The sequence below is a fragment of the Dromaius novaehollandiae genome, chromosome 3 (genome assembly GCF_036370855.1).
Source record: "Dromaius novaehollandiae isolate bDroNov1 chromosome 3, bDroNov1.hap1, whole genome shotgun sequence".
In the NCBI taxonomy this organism is placed as follows: domain Eukaryota; kingdom Metazoa; phylum Chordata; class Aves; order Casuariiformes; family Dromaiidae; genus Dromaius; species Dromaius novaehollandiae.
This window is the reverse complement of record NC_088100.1, coordinates 63,550,453-63,563,001: the sequence shown is the minus strand read 5'-3', so window position 1 is coordinate 63,563,001 and position 12,549 is coordinate 63,550,453. Positions and strand designations below refer to the sequence as shown.

Here is a 12,549-nt window from a genome sequence, read left to right as displayed (position 1 = left end):
GAGACCAAATGAAGACAAAGTCCAAACTCCTCTTGGGTTTACTAAGGAGGCTTTTTCTAACTAGCTACCTGGCCTCACACGCCAAATGCAGACGACTGAAGACACGGCGCAGCACTGCGCAGGAGGCAAGAGCATGTGCTGGTGGTCCATGCTGCAGGCCTGTCCCCATCACGCGTCCAAGCATGGGGACCCTGCTTCTTCCCAGGACACAGCATGGGTGGCACCCAGCTGCGGGTGCCATGTCCTTGAGACTGCACAAGCTGGGGGGTTGGCTCAGCTGCCTCCATTCACGTCAGGCTGTGCCTGCCTACATGGGAGGTCAACAACATGCAGCTGGCACAATCCCCATCCAGCCCTGATCTGAAGGTCAGCTATGTGACATGCTCTTCCTCCTAAGTGATGGTGATTCATATCGTGCTATCTGATATGATCAACTATCATTTGCCAAGCTGCATGAAGGTTAATCAGTTGTGCATCCAAAACGCAGTGGAAAAAAAAAAAACAAACCCTTTGAGGTTGCTCTGAATATTTGTTATTCTTGCCTGCTTCAGAGTTGAACAGCAAAAGCGCAAGTAATCAGACACTTTTCTGAGCTTAATGCCAGCCAAGTATCTTTTCTTTAAGTAAACACAGTGCAAATTATTAAAGCAATGAAAAATGCTGCAAGCTGATAATGTACTATTTCCCTCTTATGTAAGTTTAAATTTAAAAGAAAATGTAATTTTCGGAACTTTGTACCAAGCATATTAAAAAAAAAAGTTCAGAGCACACGTGCGCACTTTCTCTCTCTCTTCCCTCTCCATGCATACATCCAAGGTGCAAAATGCTCTATAATCCTTACTTGGACTGAAGTCGGTGGAAATTTGCCTAGGTAAGAACTATTAGATCAGGCCCAAAATATTAACAGCAGCACTGTAAACATATGCAGATACAATTAAATTTCACCCAGATGAGTTCCACTGTGTTTCATTTCTACCTGCCTAGATTTAATGGCTATAGCTCTGTGTCTGTGTATACGGAACAAAACAAATGATGTACTAGTAAGCACAGGGTGATAACACTTGAAAACTGTTCAGAAAGGGAAATTCAAGTACGAATGCTAACATTTCCAATTGCTCCGCACCCCTCAGACACAGCCTGTCCTAACTACACATGTGTACTCCCACTGTGGGGCCAAGGGGAAGCGCTGGGCGGGTGGCAGCAGCACACTCCTACCGGCACAAAGCAGACCCACACGTTTACTCTACATGCTTTCAGAGCAGCAGGGGTCAAGCGCTCCTCTCATGTGAGGTTCAGCAAACTTTCCTGTGGATGTTTTACCCACAGCACTATTCAGACCACGCAATGATCGACATTTCATACTGCACTGCTACAAAACATCTGCATTTCATTCTGAAGAAAGTCATCTATACCAGAAGTACAGAAACCTCTAGCCTCATTCTTCATTTACAATTATATTTCAGCTGAAGCACTCAACATTTCTTGACCAGCAGGGAGAACAGTCTTTTCTTCATACTAGTACACCAAGAGGCTGCATATCAAATATTTTTTGAGGCTTTTTACTACTGCTTTTTCTTTCAGTCTAACAGGTTCTAAGCACTGAGATAAGTTGCAAAGTCATTTTTTACTCAGTTCCTACTTAAGGAAAAGTCCTCTTTAGACAAACAATGGGAACAACTGACTTTTAACTCCGAGCAAAATTATAAAGGTTTTTCCTGACCAAGGACCGAAGAATAGGATCCAGGCTGGCCCACGAACTGACTGTGTAAACTTCCTTACCAGAATCAGCATGAGTTGGGCGAGAAGGTTAAACAACCACTTTCGTTTATAGCAGCTTGTAAAATTATTTTTAGATAGTAGGAAATGTAACATTGTTATGCCAGAGATCAAAAGACCCTACTTTACAGGCGCCTCAAACACTTCATTTCTATTACAAGCGAAATGCAGGCAACTACCATTGACGGGACCATCCACACCGTAACTCTGGTTAGCCACTAGGAAATTTTGCCCCACACCTATGGACGTGCTGGAGTTTGCACACTGGCTGGGCTGCTGTGCCAAGCGCGTGGGCACCTGGGGCTCCTCCGCCAGGAGAGGCTTTGAACTCGCGCCCCGAGTGACTGCCCTAGCCCCTGGGATATCAGGGAGAGAGCGAATCTTCAAACCTTCCTCCTAGCTGTGTGCCATGACACAGCTAAGAAACACGCTTCATGAGGCTGGAAAGAGCAAGAACGCAGCAGGGAGTGCGAGTTTTTGGCCCAGACATCCCCATGCGCAGGGGAGATGTGTATTTTTGTGCCAGGCTTTCCAAAGCTACTTTTCAATCACACGATCTGGTAATGCAAAATATAAACCTACTCCGTTGCAAATTCTGTAACACGTCACCTGAAATTGTTTGTTTAATTTCAGGCTATTTCATTCATATTTCAATGGGAAAACAGGTGATGAAATTGTGGAATTCCAATGAAATAAAAATTACAGTTCTTACACAGCTCTGCTACCAACATCAGCAAATGCTACTGATGTTCAAAAATTCAAAAACAGGGACATGTGTAAAATTTTAATATATTGCTTTGTAATGCTAGACTAGAGATGCTTAACCCAAACCAGATTTTATTCATTTTGTTTTACTATAAATAACCAATATTCCTCCTAATGTAAATTCTGGAAAGAGGGAAGAAAGAAAGGATTAGCCATATGGACTATCTGTCCGAAAGTCAGGAACTACAGAGTTATAATTTCCTCTATGACACTGATGCACTGTAAGGAATGATTGTCTTCACTCAATTTTTCCACGTGAAGAAGGGATATAAAATTGCTTATTCATCTACCTCAAAAATAAGGGTTGCGGTGGAAAGACAATTCATCATTACCTATACTGTGTTTCACTCTCTGAATGACTTGCTATGGGCCTGATCTAAAATCCACATGAATTGACAAAAAAGCTGCTAATTACTTCAGTGGGCTATGGATCAGACCCTATATAATAGTTATTTATTTACTGTAAAGTACAGCAAATGTATATGTTTGTTAACACTTGGGGAAAGCATAAGTACCTAAAATTCAACCTAATGGCTGGATTAAAACACACATTAATTCAGTTAAGAGATCGTGAGGCATAAAACTGGGCATAAGTGTTACGGGACCGTTTCAGGTGATAAATGACAACTGTATTTCTGGTATGATCTTATTCTGACCTCTGGGGAAGATCAGGTTGGCTGTTTCCCACTGCTGTAGGATTTGGTTTGACAGCTGCTGGCTGCTAACACCGGCTACATCTGTGCCTGCAAACCAGCTGCTGTCAGACTCTGCTCTCGAGTCTGAGGCCAACTTGACATGTCCTGGCCAGTCGGACCATCAAACTCTCCTGCTCTCCAAAGTAGGAGAGCTGCATCCAAGAAGTCTACAGGTAAAGGCCTCTGGCCCACACTAATTCCTGCACCATGCCTGCAAATTGTTTTGGGGAGTGATGGTTGGCTCCAGGCGAGTACGTGCCAGGGACTATCCCACCAATTTACCTGTGGAGTCGACCGAGTTACAATACCCCACGCATGGGCCTTAGCCCAGTTTCATTTCCTGGCATAGCTGTAGCCATCGTGTCCTCGTGCTATGCAGGTGAAGTGAGATCATGAACTACAGGCTATTCACCTTAACGTTTCATTCTTCCATACTTGAAAACTTAAGATCAGTCTGTGAGAAAGCATCAGGCATCTACAGAAGGCATTTTTATCAAAGAATAGTTACCTGCAGTGGATTAGATAGTGGCCTGTTCCTAGGTACTGCAAATGTCTTGTGAAAACTACCATCCTCTTCTGACACTGGCATCTTTAAAATGGAGCTAGTAAGAAGATTCTGAACAAATGAACAAAAAAAGGGAAAAGACCGGTTTTCAGTAGCTCAACAAAACAAGAAAAGAAACTAAATCTGAATGTATTAAAAGCAGATGCAGCCTGACTGCCCGTAACTCTGGGCACTGTCACAAATGGAGCTCCCAGCCTGGGAGCACACTTGAGCCTGCGGTCCCCGAGGCTTGACTTTGGAGGAGCGTTATTATGTGTAGAGGTTTCATCCGGTGACACTCCTAAGTGCAAGAGTAACAATAACAACACTGAGCAGTCCCAGGGAAGCATGTGCAACCATGCGCATGCTGGGACTCCTCCGCACAAAATAGAGTCCCTTTCTCTTTTAATAGCTTTAACGCTGTAACCTAGCCATTTTTATATGCAGGTACAGATGTCCTCTAAGTGCCTGCTCTTTACAAAGACTACAGGCTGCACAATGAATGCAACTTCTGCTACCTTCTATAGGCACTGCAATGACCTAATTAAGAGAAAGGTTTTGCCTCTTTTCTGCTGGCTATAGAAAAACAGTATGTAAATAATGAAAAATGCCTTCTAGTTAGGAAGGCCATACATAAACTATTCTCTCTGTTGCATTTAAGAACTGGACAGGGATGTAAAACTGAAAAATCATTTGGTGGTGTGGCAACTTGTACTTACTGGCACATCTTCCATAGTAGATGCATGTGTAAAGAGCTGAGTGTTCAGGTGTTCTCCTTCCCAGTGATTTGAGCAAAAAAAATGTCCAGCTTTATCTGTTGGAGACTCCACCTGAAAGCAGGAAAGGCACCATGAAAAAATGCAGTATCTAACTGATCAGGAGATTTATCTGTCAAATCTTTAACAGGCTGAATAAATATTCTTCACAGTTGTGCATAACACAGATTTACAGTGTAATCTTTTATGGCAACCTTACTCTTTGCAGAAAAAATCTTCACGGTTCTCAAAAGAACCCCATCTAATAAAACTTTGAATACATGCACTCAGCTCTCTGTCAGTATTCAAGAGTTTAATCCCCTAAAGGAGATGGAGAACATATGTATTTTTGGAATTTTAGTGACAAAGTAATATAATGCAATGTCCTCAAATGCTCAGGTTTCTAAGTCACTCCCTGTAGCTTGGTCCCTGTGGGGTTCTTCTATAGTTTTCACCAATATTAGAAAGATTCAATCCAAATTCCTGTTTAATTTTTTTAAGTTTCAGATGAAAACCGCATTTGAACAGCCCAAGCAAACCCCTGCTGAAAACAGCAGAAAGACTTCTATGGAAATCAATGGGAGCTGAATTAGGCATTCCTAGTATACTATACAGAACCGGCACTAAGATCTTGGGGCTCACATGAAAGAAAAACAGACATCGCTATTTAACAGAAAAGGTATTGGCATAAGTTTCACAGCAAAGAGTGCTGAATTAAATTGCCTCAGGTAAGTTTGCAATTTACCTCTTGTTTGATTTTCTTCAGCAAAGGGGGTCCACTTTCATGTAGCCCAGCCACAATTGCAGTCTCTTCAGACTCCTGCTTGATAACGTCCTGCAGATCTTCTACAAGATGAGTCGGAGTTTGAGGCTGAAAGGAAGAAACGTTATATACGAGTCCCAGAACATCCTTACACACTAATACCAAAGCAACTTTTATCAGTCTCCTTCTTACCAGCATTTTCAAAGGACCATATTTGATTTCCTGAGCTGCAAGTGCGTTCTTGAATGGAGTGGGTGTTCTTGGAGAGCTCTCTAATATCGACCTCTTGATTGCTGGAGTTCTGAAACTTTAAAAAGAGGCAGAAAAACTTTAAAGGAATGAATTTGGAAATATTAACCCCTTGCAAAAATATGTGCATGCAGGCAATGACTGCTCTAAGACTTTGACAAATGTTTTCCTGCAATCATATAATACATTCACAAGTAGCCGTCTTGGTTTTGTGGAAAGATATCTATTTAACTATTATAAGGCAGAATGGCTTTATTCAAAAAAATGGAGAGTCTCTATGCACAATTATTCCTTATTAATAAGCTACCCTGGTAGTTATAAAATGCAAGTATTATTCTGAACTAAGAAAAATCTGAATGTACCAGCACACAAATCTGCAAGAAACAAACAGCTACCCAGTGTTTTGTTTCAGTTGTGTCCAAAACTGCCAAAACAAACCCTCATGAATCTGACAATTCAATGCTGTAAGAGACTTACAAATGATTTTCCTTCTGCGTTTTGAAAGCCTGATCCCTGTGGAAGGGTGTCGTAACAGCCATCTTATGGCCACACACTGGGGTGGAAGTTAAAGCAGGGTTGTCCAAGCTCAGGTTTTCGTGACTGGTTGAGGTGTTTAAGAACTGTAAGCAAGGAAAGAGAAAATCAGTAGGAACTTCCAGATTACCAGGCTGATTTTTAAGTTGACTTGACAGAACGAAAGAGAAGTAAATTACTTTCTTCTCCTTGACATAAGTGATCCTCCTGAGCCTACAATACAGGTGTGTGCATGTGGGGTACCTGACTACGTGGCAAAAAAAATGTTCAACGAACAGTTTGGTTGGGCATTCAGGAAGCAAAACCTACCATCTCTAGAAAGGGAACTTATAAACAAAATGATACTCCGTTCCAATGAGAAACATTCTCCACCACTTAAAGGGCTAAATCTTTAAAGCCTGATTTGGGTTTTCTGCAAATAAATTGCAATTATTATTAAGAGCAGTGTGCCTATGTGAGAACCGAGTGAAAATGAAGAAGGGATGCTTCAGGAATAAACCCACAGGAAATGGGGCTAAGTTCCATGAATGTTATCAGGAGAATCTAGGCACTTTTAAAGCAGCAAATAAAGTGTTTATGACCGGAAAATAAATTTCCTATCATCGCTGTCCAAAGTGCTCCATTTTCACAGCATAAGATGAAAACTGTGGCCCATGATGGGTGCATGGAGTGCTCTGGAACGGAAACCTCTGACTGAAAAGGAGGCAGTGGTATTAGAGGGGGAAATTACTTTGCAGGAATTCCACTTAGTAACCTAAAATATTGTTCCCATTTCTAATGTCTATGAATCAATGAGTATAGCTGTATCCCTAATTCTGATAAAGATTTGCTATAACATCTATTACCTTCTGGACTTACTTGTATCAGATTAAAATAACCTTTTCAATAGCATGGCATGTATGAAAATAAAGATCTCACTGGATAAATAATATATGATTAAAATACGTAAGCGGAGATACAGTGGGAAACCATTACATGCAATCTTTTAATAACCTTCAATGAAATAGTGTTTTTCTGACTTTAAGGATCAACGTCAAACCAAAGACTAAAGCAACAGAAATACACAGGCAAACAAAAAAAACAGAACATGTTTAAATACTGCTACAGCTGTGAAACAAAGCAACAAACAATAGGAATTTCAACGTGCGGATCAGACAATTTTAACAGGCCAATTTTCTCTTCATTCCTATTCCACCCCACCCCACATGGCTTGAGTCAAGGATGGAGAGCCATGATTTGAATTTGCTGGTTGTTGTCAGTTTGTCTCACAACCTGAATGCTATTTAAATGCAGTGTGGGGTTTTCTAGGTCAATGAATCATACTGTAAGTGGACAGAGATGGAAAGTATTACAAATGATCAGAAATGTTAAACTCTAGTAGTTGAAGGAGTTAACAGCAAGAGCACAGCAAGCAATCACATTCCCCTACAAAAATGATCCAAAAGAAAAAAAAAACAGATATGAATTTGAAAAAAAGAGAATCAACAGTTAGCGTGCTGATCATCTAAACTCAGTGGTGAAGACTTAAGAGCAGTGAGAAGATTCAAACATGGAGTGAAATCAGCAAGCGCAACGGTAATTAGTCATTTGTTCCAAAGGATTAGTTTCTAAATTGTTAACACTGCGGTGACTTTTGAGAATTAGTAACATCTGTGCAGAAGTCTTGATCTACCTGCGAGGGAGAGAAGGGCAGGCTTTTGACAGGGCAGCGCTTAGGAGTTGAGCTGCTGATGTCAGCTAGTACCAAGGTGCTACTGTGGCCACTGGCTAAGGGGCTGGAGTGCCCTCTCCTTTTGCGAAGAAGGACCCACGGAGCTGCGCTGCACTGTGAGGCACATAAGGACTTTGGTGAGCCGGGAGAGCCCTGACTTGGCATGATTTTGCTCAAGTTTGTGATGGGGTGTCCGTGAGGTCTACAAGCTTTGGCCCCTCTTTGCTGAAGCTGCGCGGCTTTGCCTGAGGGAGCTTTGCTAGCCGAAGTATCTGTGTCTTCAAAGAATTCAAAACTGCTGAGATCACCCCATGATGAAGGATCCTGAAACAACGTGGGAGGCACGGAGCTATAAGACAGTGTATAGTGCCACCTCATGAAAATACAGCGCTAAGATATGCCAGTAACCAACAACAAAAACAAAGTCTTTCCCAATTCAAGGCAGCTTGACCCTGTTTATTTGAGTAATATTGTGAATGCTTATTTGTGTTTTTAATGTATACCTTCAGTATATCGAACTGTCTAACATCCCAGTGTTGCTGGCAACTGAATTCCTTCAATGAGTCAAATGATGTCCTTACTATTTCACTGGTATTAGCTGCTCGGTACGAAGACAGGGCTTTTCGTTACAGAACAATGTGTGCACTGGACTCTAAACTAAATCTGTCTCCTTCTAACCAGCACGACTGCTCAGGACGTGCTGAACGGAATGTGGCCCCACACGAGGCACACACCGCTGCTGCTCCAGCGAGGTGCCACCAACAAATGCATTTCAACGCGCTACTTCTGTTACGTATAGTGTCTGAGAGACCATAATGAAAAAGGCTAATGTCAATGCCAGTCAGCTACTTGGCATTTAAATACAGTGTTTCCAGTTCTTCAGATATGCCAGGCAAGCTCCTTAAGCTTTGTGAAGCAGCTATTGATGCCACAAGGAAAACCTTTAGAAAACAACGCAGATCTATGAACAGCCTCACGTGAACTTATAGCATGTGTCACTTCTGATACAAACAAGTATCATTTAATTGTTTAAAATGGTTGTTGGTGTCTCTGATTTTATTTTAAGGAGATTTAATGTAGTAAGAAACTGTTTCAAACTCCTATGTCGTAGTATGCTAAAAATCACACTCCCATACCGAGATGCAGCAGGAAAGGGAGAAACCCACAAAGAGCATACGCATCCACACGCGAGGGCTTCATTTACGAACAACCGTGTGTTGTTATTTCAGAAGGCAAGCTTCAGCTCTTGTAGCAATTAGAAGCTACTCAGAAAAAAGAAACAGATTTAGGACGCTCCCAGCTCCTTTCCCCTTAGTCCTTGACCACACGCAAATTCACTTGAGGCGACGCTTCTACTTACGGAGTCTATTAACTGGAGTGTTTCTGCAAATTCTAAGAGATTCTTAACATTGTCCAGGATGTTGCTCTGGTGGACAATCATGCACCTTGCAGGGGATGCACTTTCCTCAGGTAAGCAACCGTGATCCACCGGCGGAGAGGGCGTACAGTGGTGGTGTTCCCCCAAACAGGAAACAGGTGCACTGTCACCACTCGTCCTGGCATTGTCAGCGATTGCAGTGCTGTGCCAGCCTGGGTAGTTTGATGTGTGGTTCTGTGTCTAAAGGAAGAAGAAGAAGAAGAAAAAAAAAAAAAAAGAAAAGGGGGGGGGGAAAAAAGGCAGAAGGAACTTAGCAATGAAATTGCACAAGGTGTCAGATGCCGCTGGAGGAAAGATAAAAGTAGTTGCATCACCATCTAAAAACTTACAGCTATGAAACAATTGTCAAGATGTTTCCTTTCATCAGCACAAGATCTCATTTTAAGTAATAGCAGCATTGTATTTGTTATCCCAAAGTTACCTCAGTATTGATTTCCAGGATTATGAGCATATATCACTACTGATACATAAGTAAGTCATACTGTGTTACTCCAAAAAGCTCAAAAAGTGACTGTAAGACATTTTCTGTGAGAAGCAAGAAATGGCAGGAGTTCCCTACCGAGCGCTCAGCACTGTAGTAGGCTAAAGAGTTTAAGAGTTAGAGTTGCTTTTGTTTGCATATCTCCTTTTCTTCTTCTGTCCCTGTCTAATGTACAGCTTACACCAATGCATTGAAGAGGCTGTCAAATCAACATGGTTAGGAAAGCAGAAGAACAAATTAACAGAAGTTTCTTTCCAGTGTGATCATGCAACAGAAGAAATTGCAAAACATTAACTAAAGTTAAAAAGTGGCCAAACTAACGTATCATGCATGCAGTTGTTTTACTATTAATTTAAATATTACCCAAAAAAGAATCTGCTGGCTATCACCTATCTTCTAAGATGATTTGGGCATTCTTGGCTTTGGTGATGGTGGTAAGTAATTACGTCAGGGTTTCCACATTTTAACATCCAATGGCATATACAACGAAGTATAAGAATTCAGTAATAGCCAGCATTTGTTTCACACATGCAGTTATGAAGGATCTAACATTATTCAGAGAATTAAAACAAACTGTCAAACATGCACAAAGTCTGAAGCTTACAAAGTGTATAATACACAGCTGAAGAAAAGAATACAACAGAGAAGAAAAATTGGATGTACAGGCACTACATTTTCATCATATGAACCATTGCACACTTTCAGAAATGCAGATCCTACTGATTTAAGATCTGTGGGATTTTTCATTTTAGTACCATCATCATATTTCCAATATTACATCACATTACAGAGCCCAGCCCTGCTCCCACTTTTCAAAAGTAAAATAACTGCAAATCGTTTTTTATAAAAGAATTCACAAAGCAAATGCGGACTATATATGTGCTATGTTTCATCCTTTTAAAACAGAAATATAGAGCCTTGATTAGTATCAAAGGCAAAGGGGGAATAAAAAGTTAGAAAGACAAGCACTGGGGTAATGCTGCTATCCCTCCATCCAAGCACACAGTGACAGTCTTACTGGTAATGCCTGCTGCCCTTTCAGTTCATTCTCAGTCGACATTAGTAGCAACTCTAATTCCTTTATTCGTTTTTCTTTCTCAGGGTCTTCATCATTATAGTGTCTCTGAAATTAAGAGTTAAGGGAAAAGAAAAGAAAAGATAAAGGTCTGATAGGATGTAGCAACTAAAATGCTTATGGCTTGCCGTCCTGTGGTTTTAATAGCCAAATTAGACTCAAAGATGAAACAAATGTCAATTGTGTTTTCCACTATCAAAGTCCCTGCTGAATTTCAATATAGACATTTGAAACGGAGAAAGAGAAAGCTAGCACACCAGATGTCAACTATTGTGTCTTAAATCCACTTCAGAAGAAGCAATTATTAGCCATGTTAGAACTCCCCCACCTTCCCCATTTTCTCTCTTCACATGTATTACATTAAATTCCTCAATGTAAGATGTCTGCGTTTTGACTTGTATATCAAACATTTAACAAACTGGATCTTGAAATGAGGTTCAAGTTATCTACCTGAATAGCTGCAGCAGCTGGCTGAGGAACATTGAGAATATTTACATGCAGTGCTACTGGATATGGGATCTGACCAGGGACCTAGGCCAAAAAGCAAAAGACACTAAAAGTTATTACTTCTATCACATTACCTGGTCTGCATTGTGAATTTGGGTTAAAGATAAATTTGGGTTTAGGTACTTAACATTTGTAATCTACAGAGATGGAACAGCAAGAAAACAAAGTTTAAGAGAAGACTAAACAGTTCTTAGGAATGTGACAGTGAGCAATACAAAGGAAGAAAGAAAATTCATATATGAAGTATCTATCCTTCCGGAATGAGAGAAGATGAATAATTTATAGCTACATTTGTACAATTTTCTACACTGAAGTGAAAATACAAAAGATGCATTTTATTATAATCTAGAACTCTATAATGTAGCTGTTTAAAGCAGCAGCCTGTTTCATTATTAATCATTAATAGAAAAGGAATCAGATTAAAAACAATACTTGTTTACTTGGTTCTGACAGGCAACCCACAAACAGAGTATTACTAAAGCCAACAGGGGAGATTTTGACATAGAATACAGAATTACCCAGATTCAACTGATTTTCAACAAGGATAAAATTCACCGCAATAAGAAATGGAACTCAATACATTTTCATAGCTGAGCTATTGTTCTCCCTTATAAGACGTTAAAAATGCTGCATCCCATTTCATCCCTTCAATGCCAGCAACCAATTTGAAATGTACATATGTTCATCCCTGCTTTAGTCAAAGAAGTCCTTGCCTGACATCAAAGACATACGAGCCCTGCTGAGTAGCGACCCAAAGGGCTTACTAACTTTTCCACCCCATCCATCCAGGCTGGCAAAAAGACTCGGCCTCCTTCCTCAAACCACACACAACCAAATTACATCCACCTATTCCCCAAAGCCAAATGGAAACAAGCATTTCCATGAGCTTACGTTTTGTGGCTCAGAGATGTGGTAGTAGGGATAGTCATTGCTCAGGGGGGGCTGGCTGGCTACTGGGAGCTGGGCAGAAGGCACATTGTGAGCAAAGCCCATCAAGTGACTGCTCTTCTGAAATCCGGCGACTGCTGAGGATGGGTTGCCTTTGGAGGACTCCTGCAGATACCCCTCCTGCTCGACCTTGCGGCGCATGGTAGAATTCCAGTGGTTCTTGATGGCATTATCAGTTCTACAACAGGAATACATATATTTGAAGAGTTTTACAAATGAGAATTTTAAATTCAGGCTGAAATCAAGCGACAAGGAACTGCTGCAAGTGTTTCTGTTCAAAACCTAGTGCTTTTCTCTGACTTTCTGCC

At 41.0% G+C, this 12,549-nt stretch overlaps 1 protein-coding gene across 7 annotated transcripts in view; it reads right to left on the bottom strand.

Annotated features, from left to right (window-relative positions):
- MYB (MYB proto-oncogene, transcription factor) overlaps window positions 1-12,549 on the bottom strand; it is a 29,110-nt gene that overhangs the window by 8,073 nt on the left and 8,488 nt on the right. For 2 of the 7 annotated variants that reach the window (XM_064509010.1, XM_064509009.1), the window contains exons 6-15: window positions 12,185-12,419; window positions 11,237-11,317; window positions 10,730-10,834; window positions 9,153-9,410; window positions 7,754-8,116; window positions 6,025-6,167; window positions 5,491-5,605; window positions 5,281-5,406; window positions 4,500-4,610; window positions 3,745-3,852 (exon numbers count right to left, since the gene is read on the bottom strand). In XM_064509010.1, coding sequence (XP_064365080.1) covers window positions 3,745-3,852; window positions 4,500-4,610; window positions 5,281-5,406; window positions 5,491-5,605; window positions 6,025-6,167; window positions 7,754-8,116; window positions 9,153-9,410; window positions 10,730-10,834; window positions 11,237-11,317; window positions 12,185-12,419 — 1,645 coding nt within the window. The remainder of the gene's footprint in view (window positions 1-3,744; window positions 3,853-4,499; window positions 4,611-5,280; window positions 5,407-5,490; window positions 5,606-6,024; window positions 6,168-7,753; window positions 8,117-9,152; window positions 9,411-10,729; window positions 10,835-11,236; window positions 11,318-12,184; window positions 12,420-12,549) is intronic. The other 5 variants (XM_064509015.1, XM_064509014.1, XM_064509013.1 and 2 more) reach the window with 4 other exon arrangements.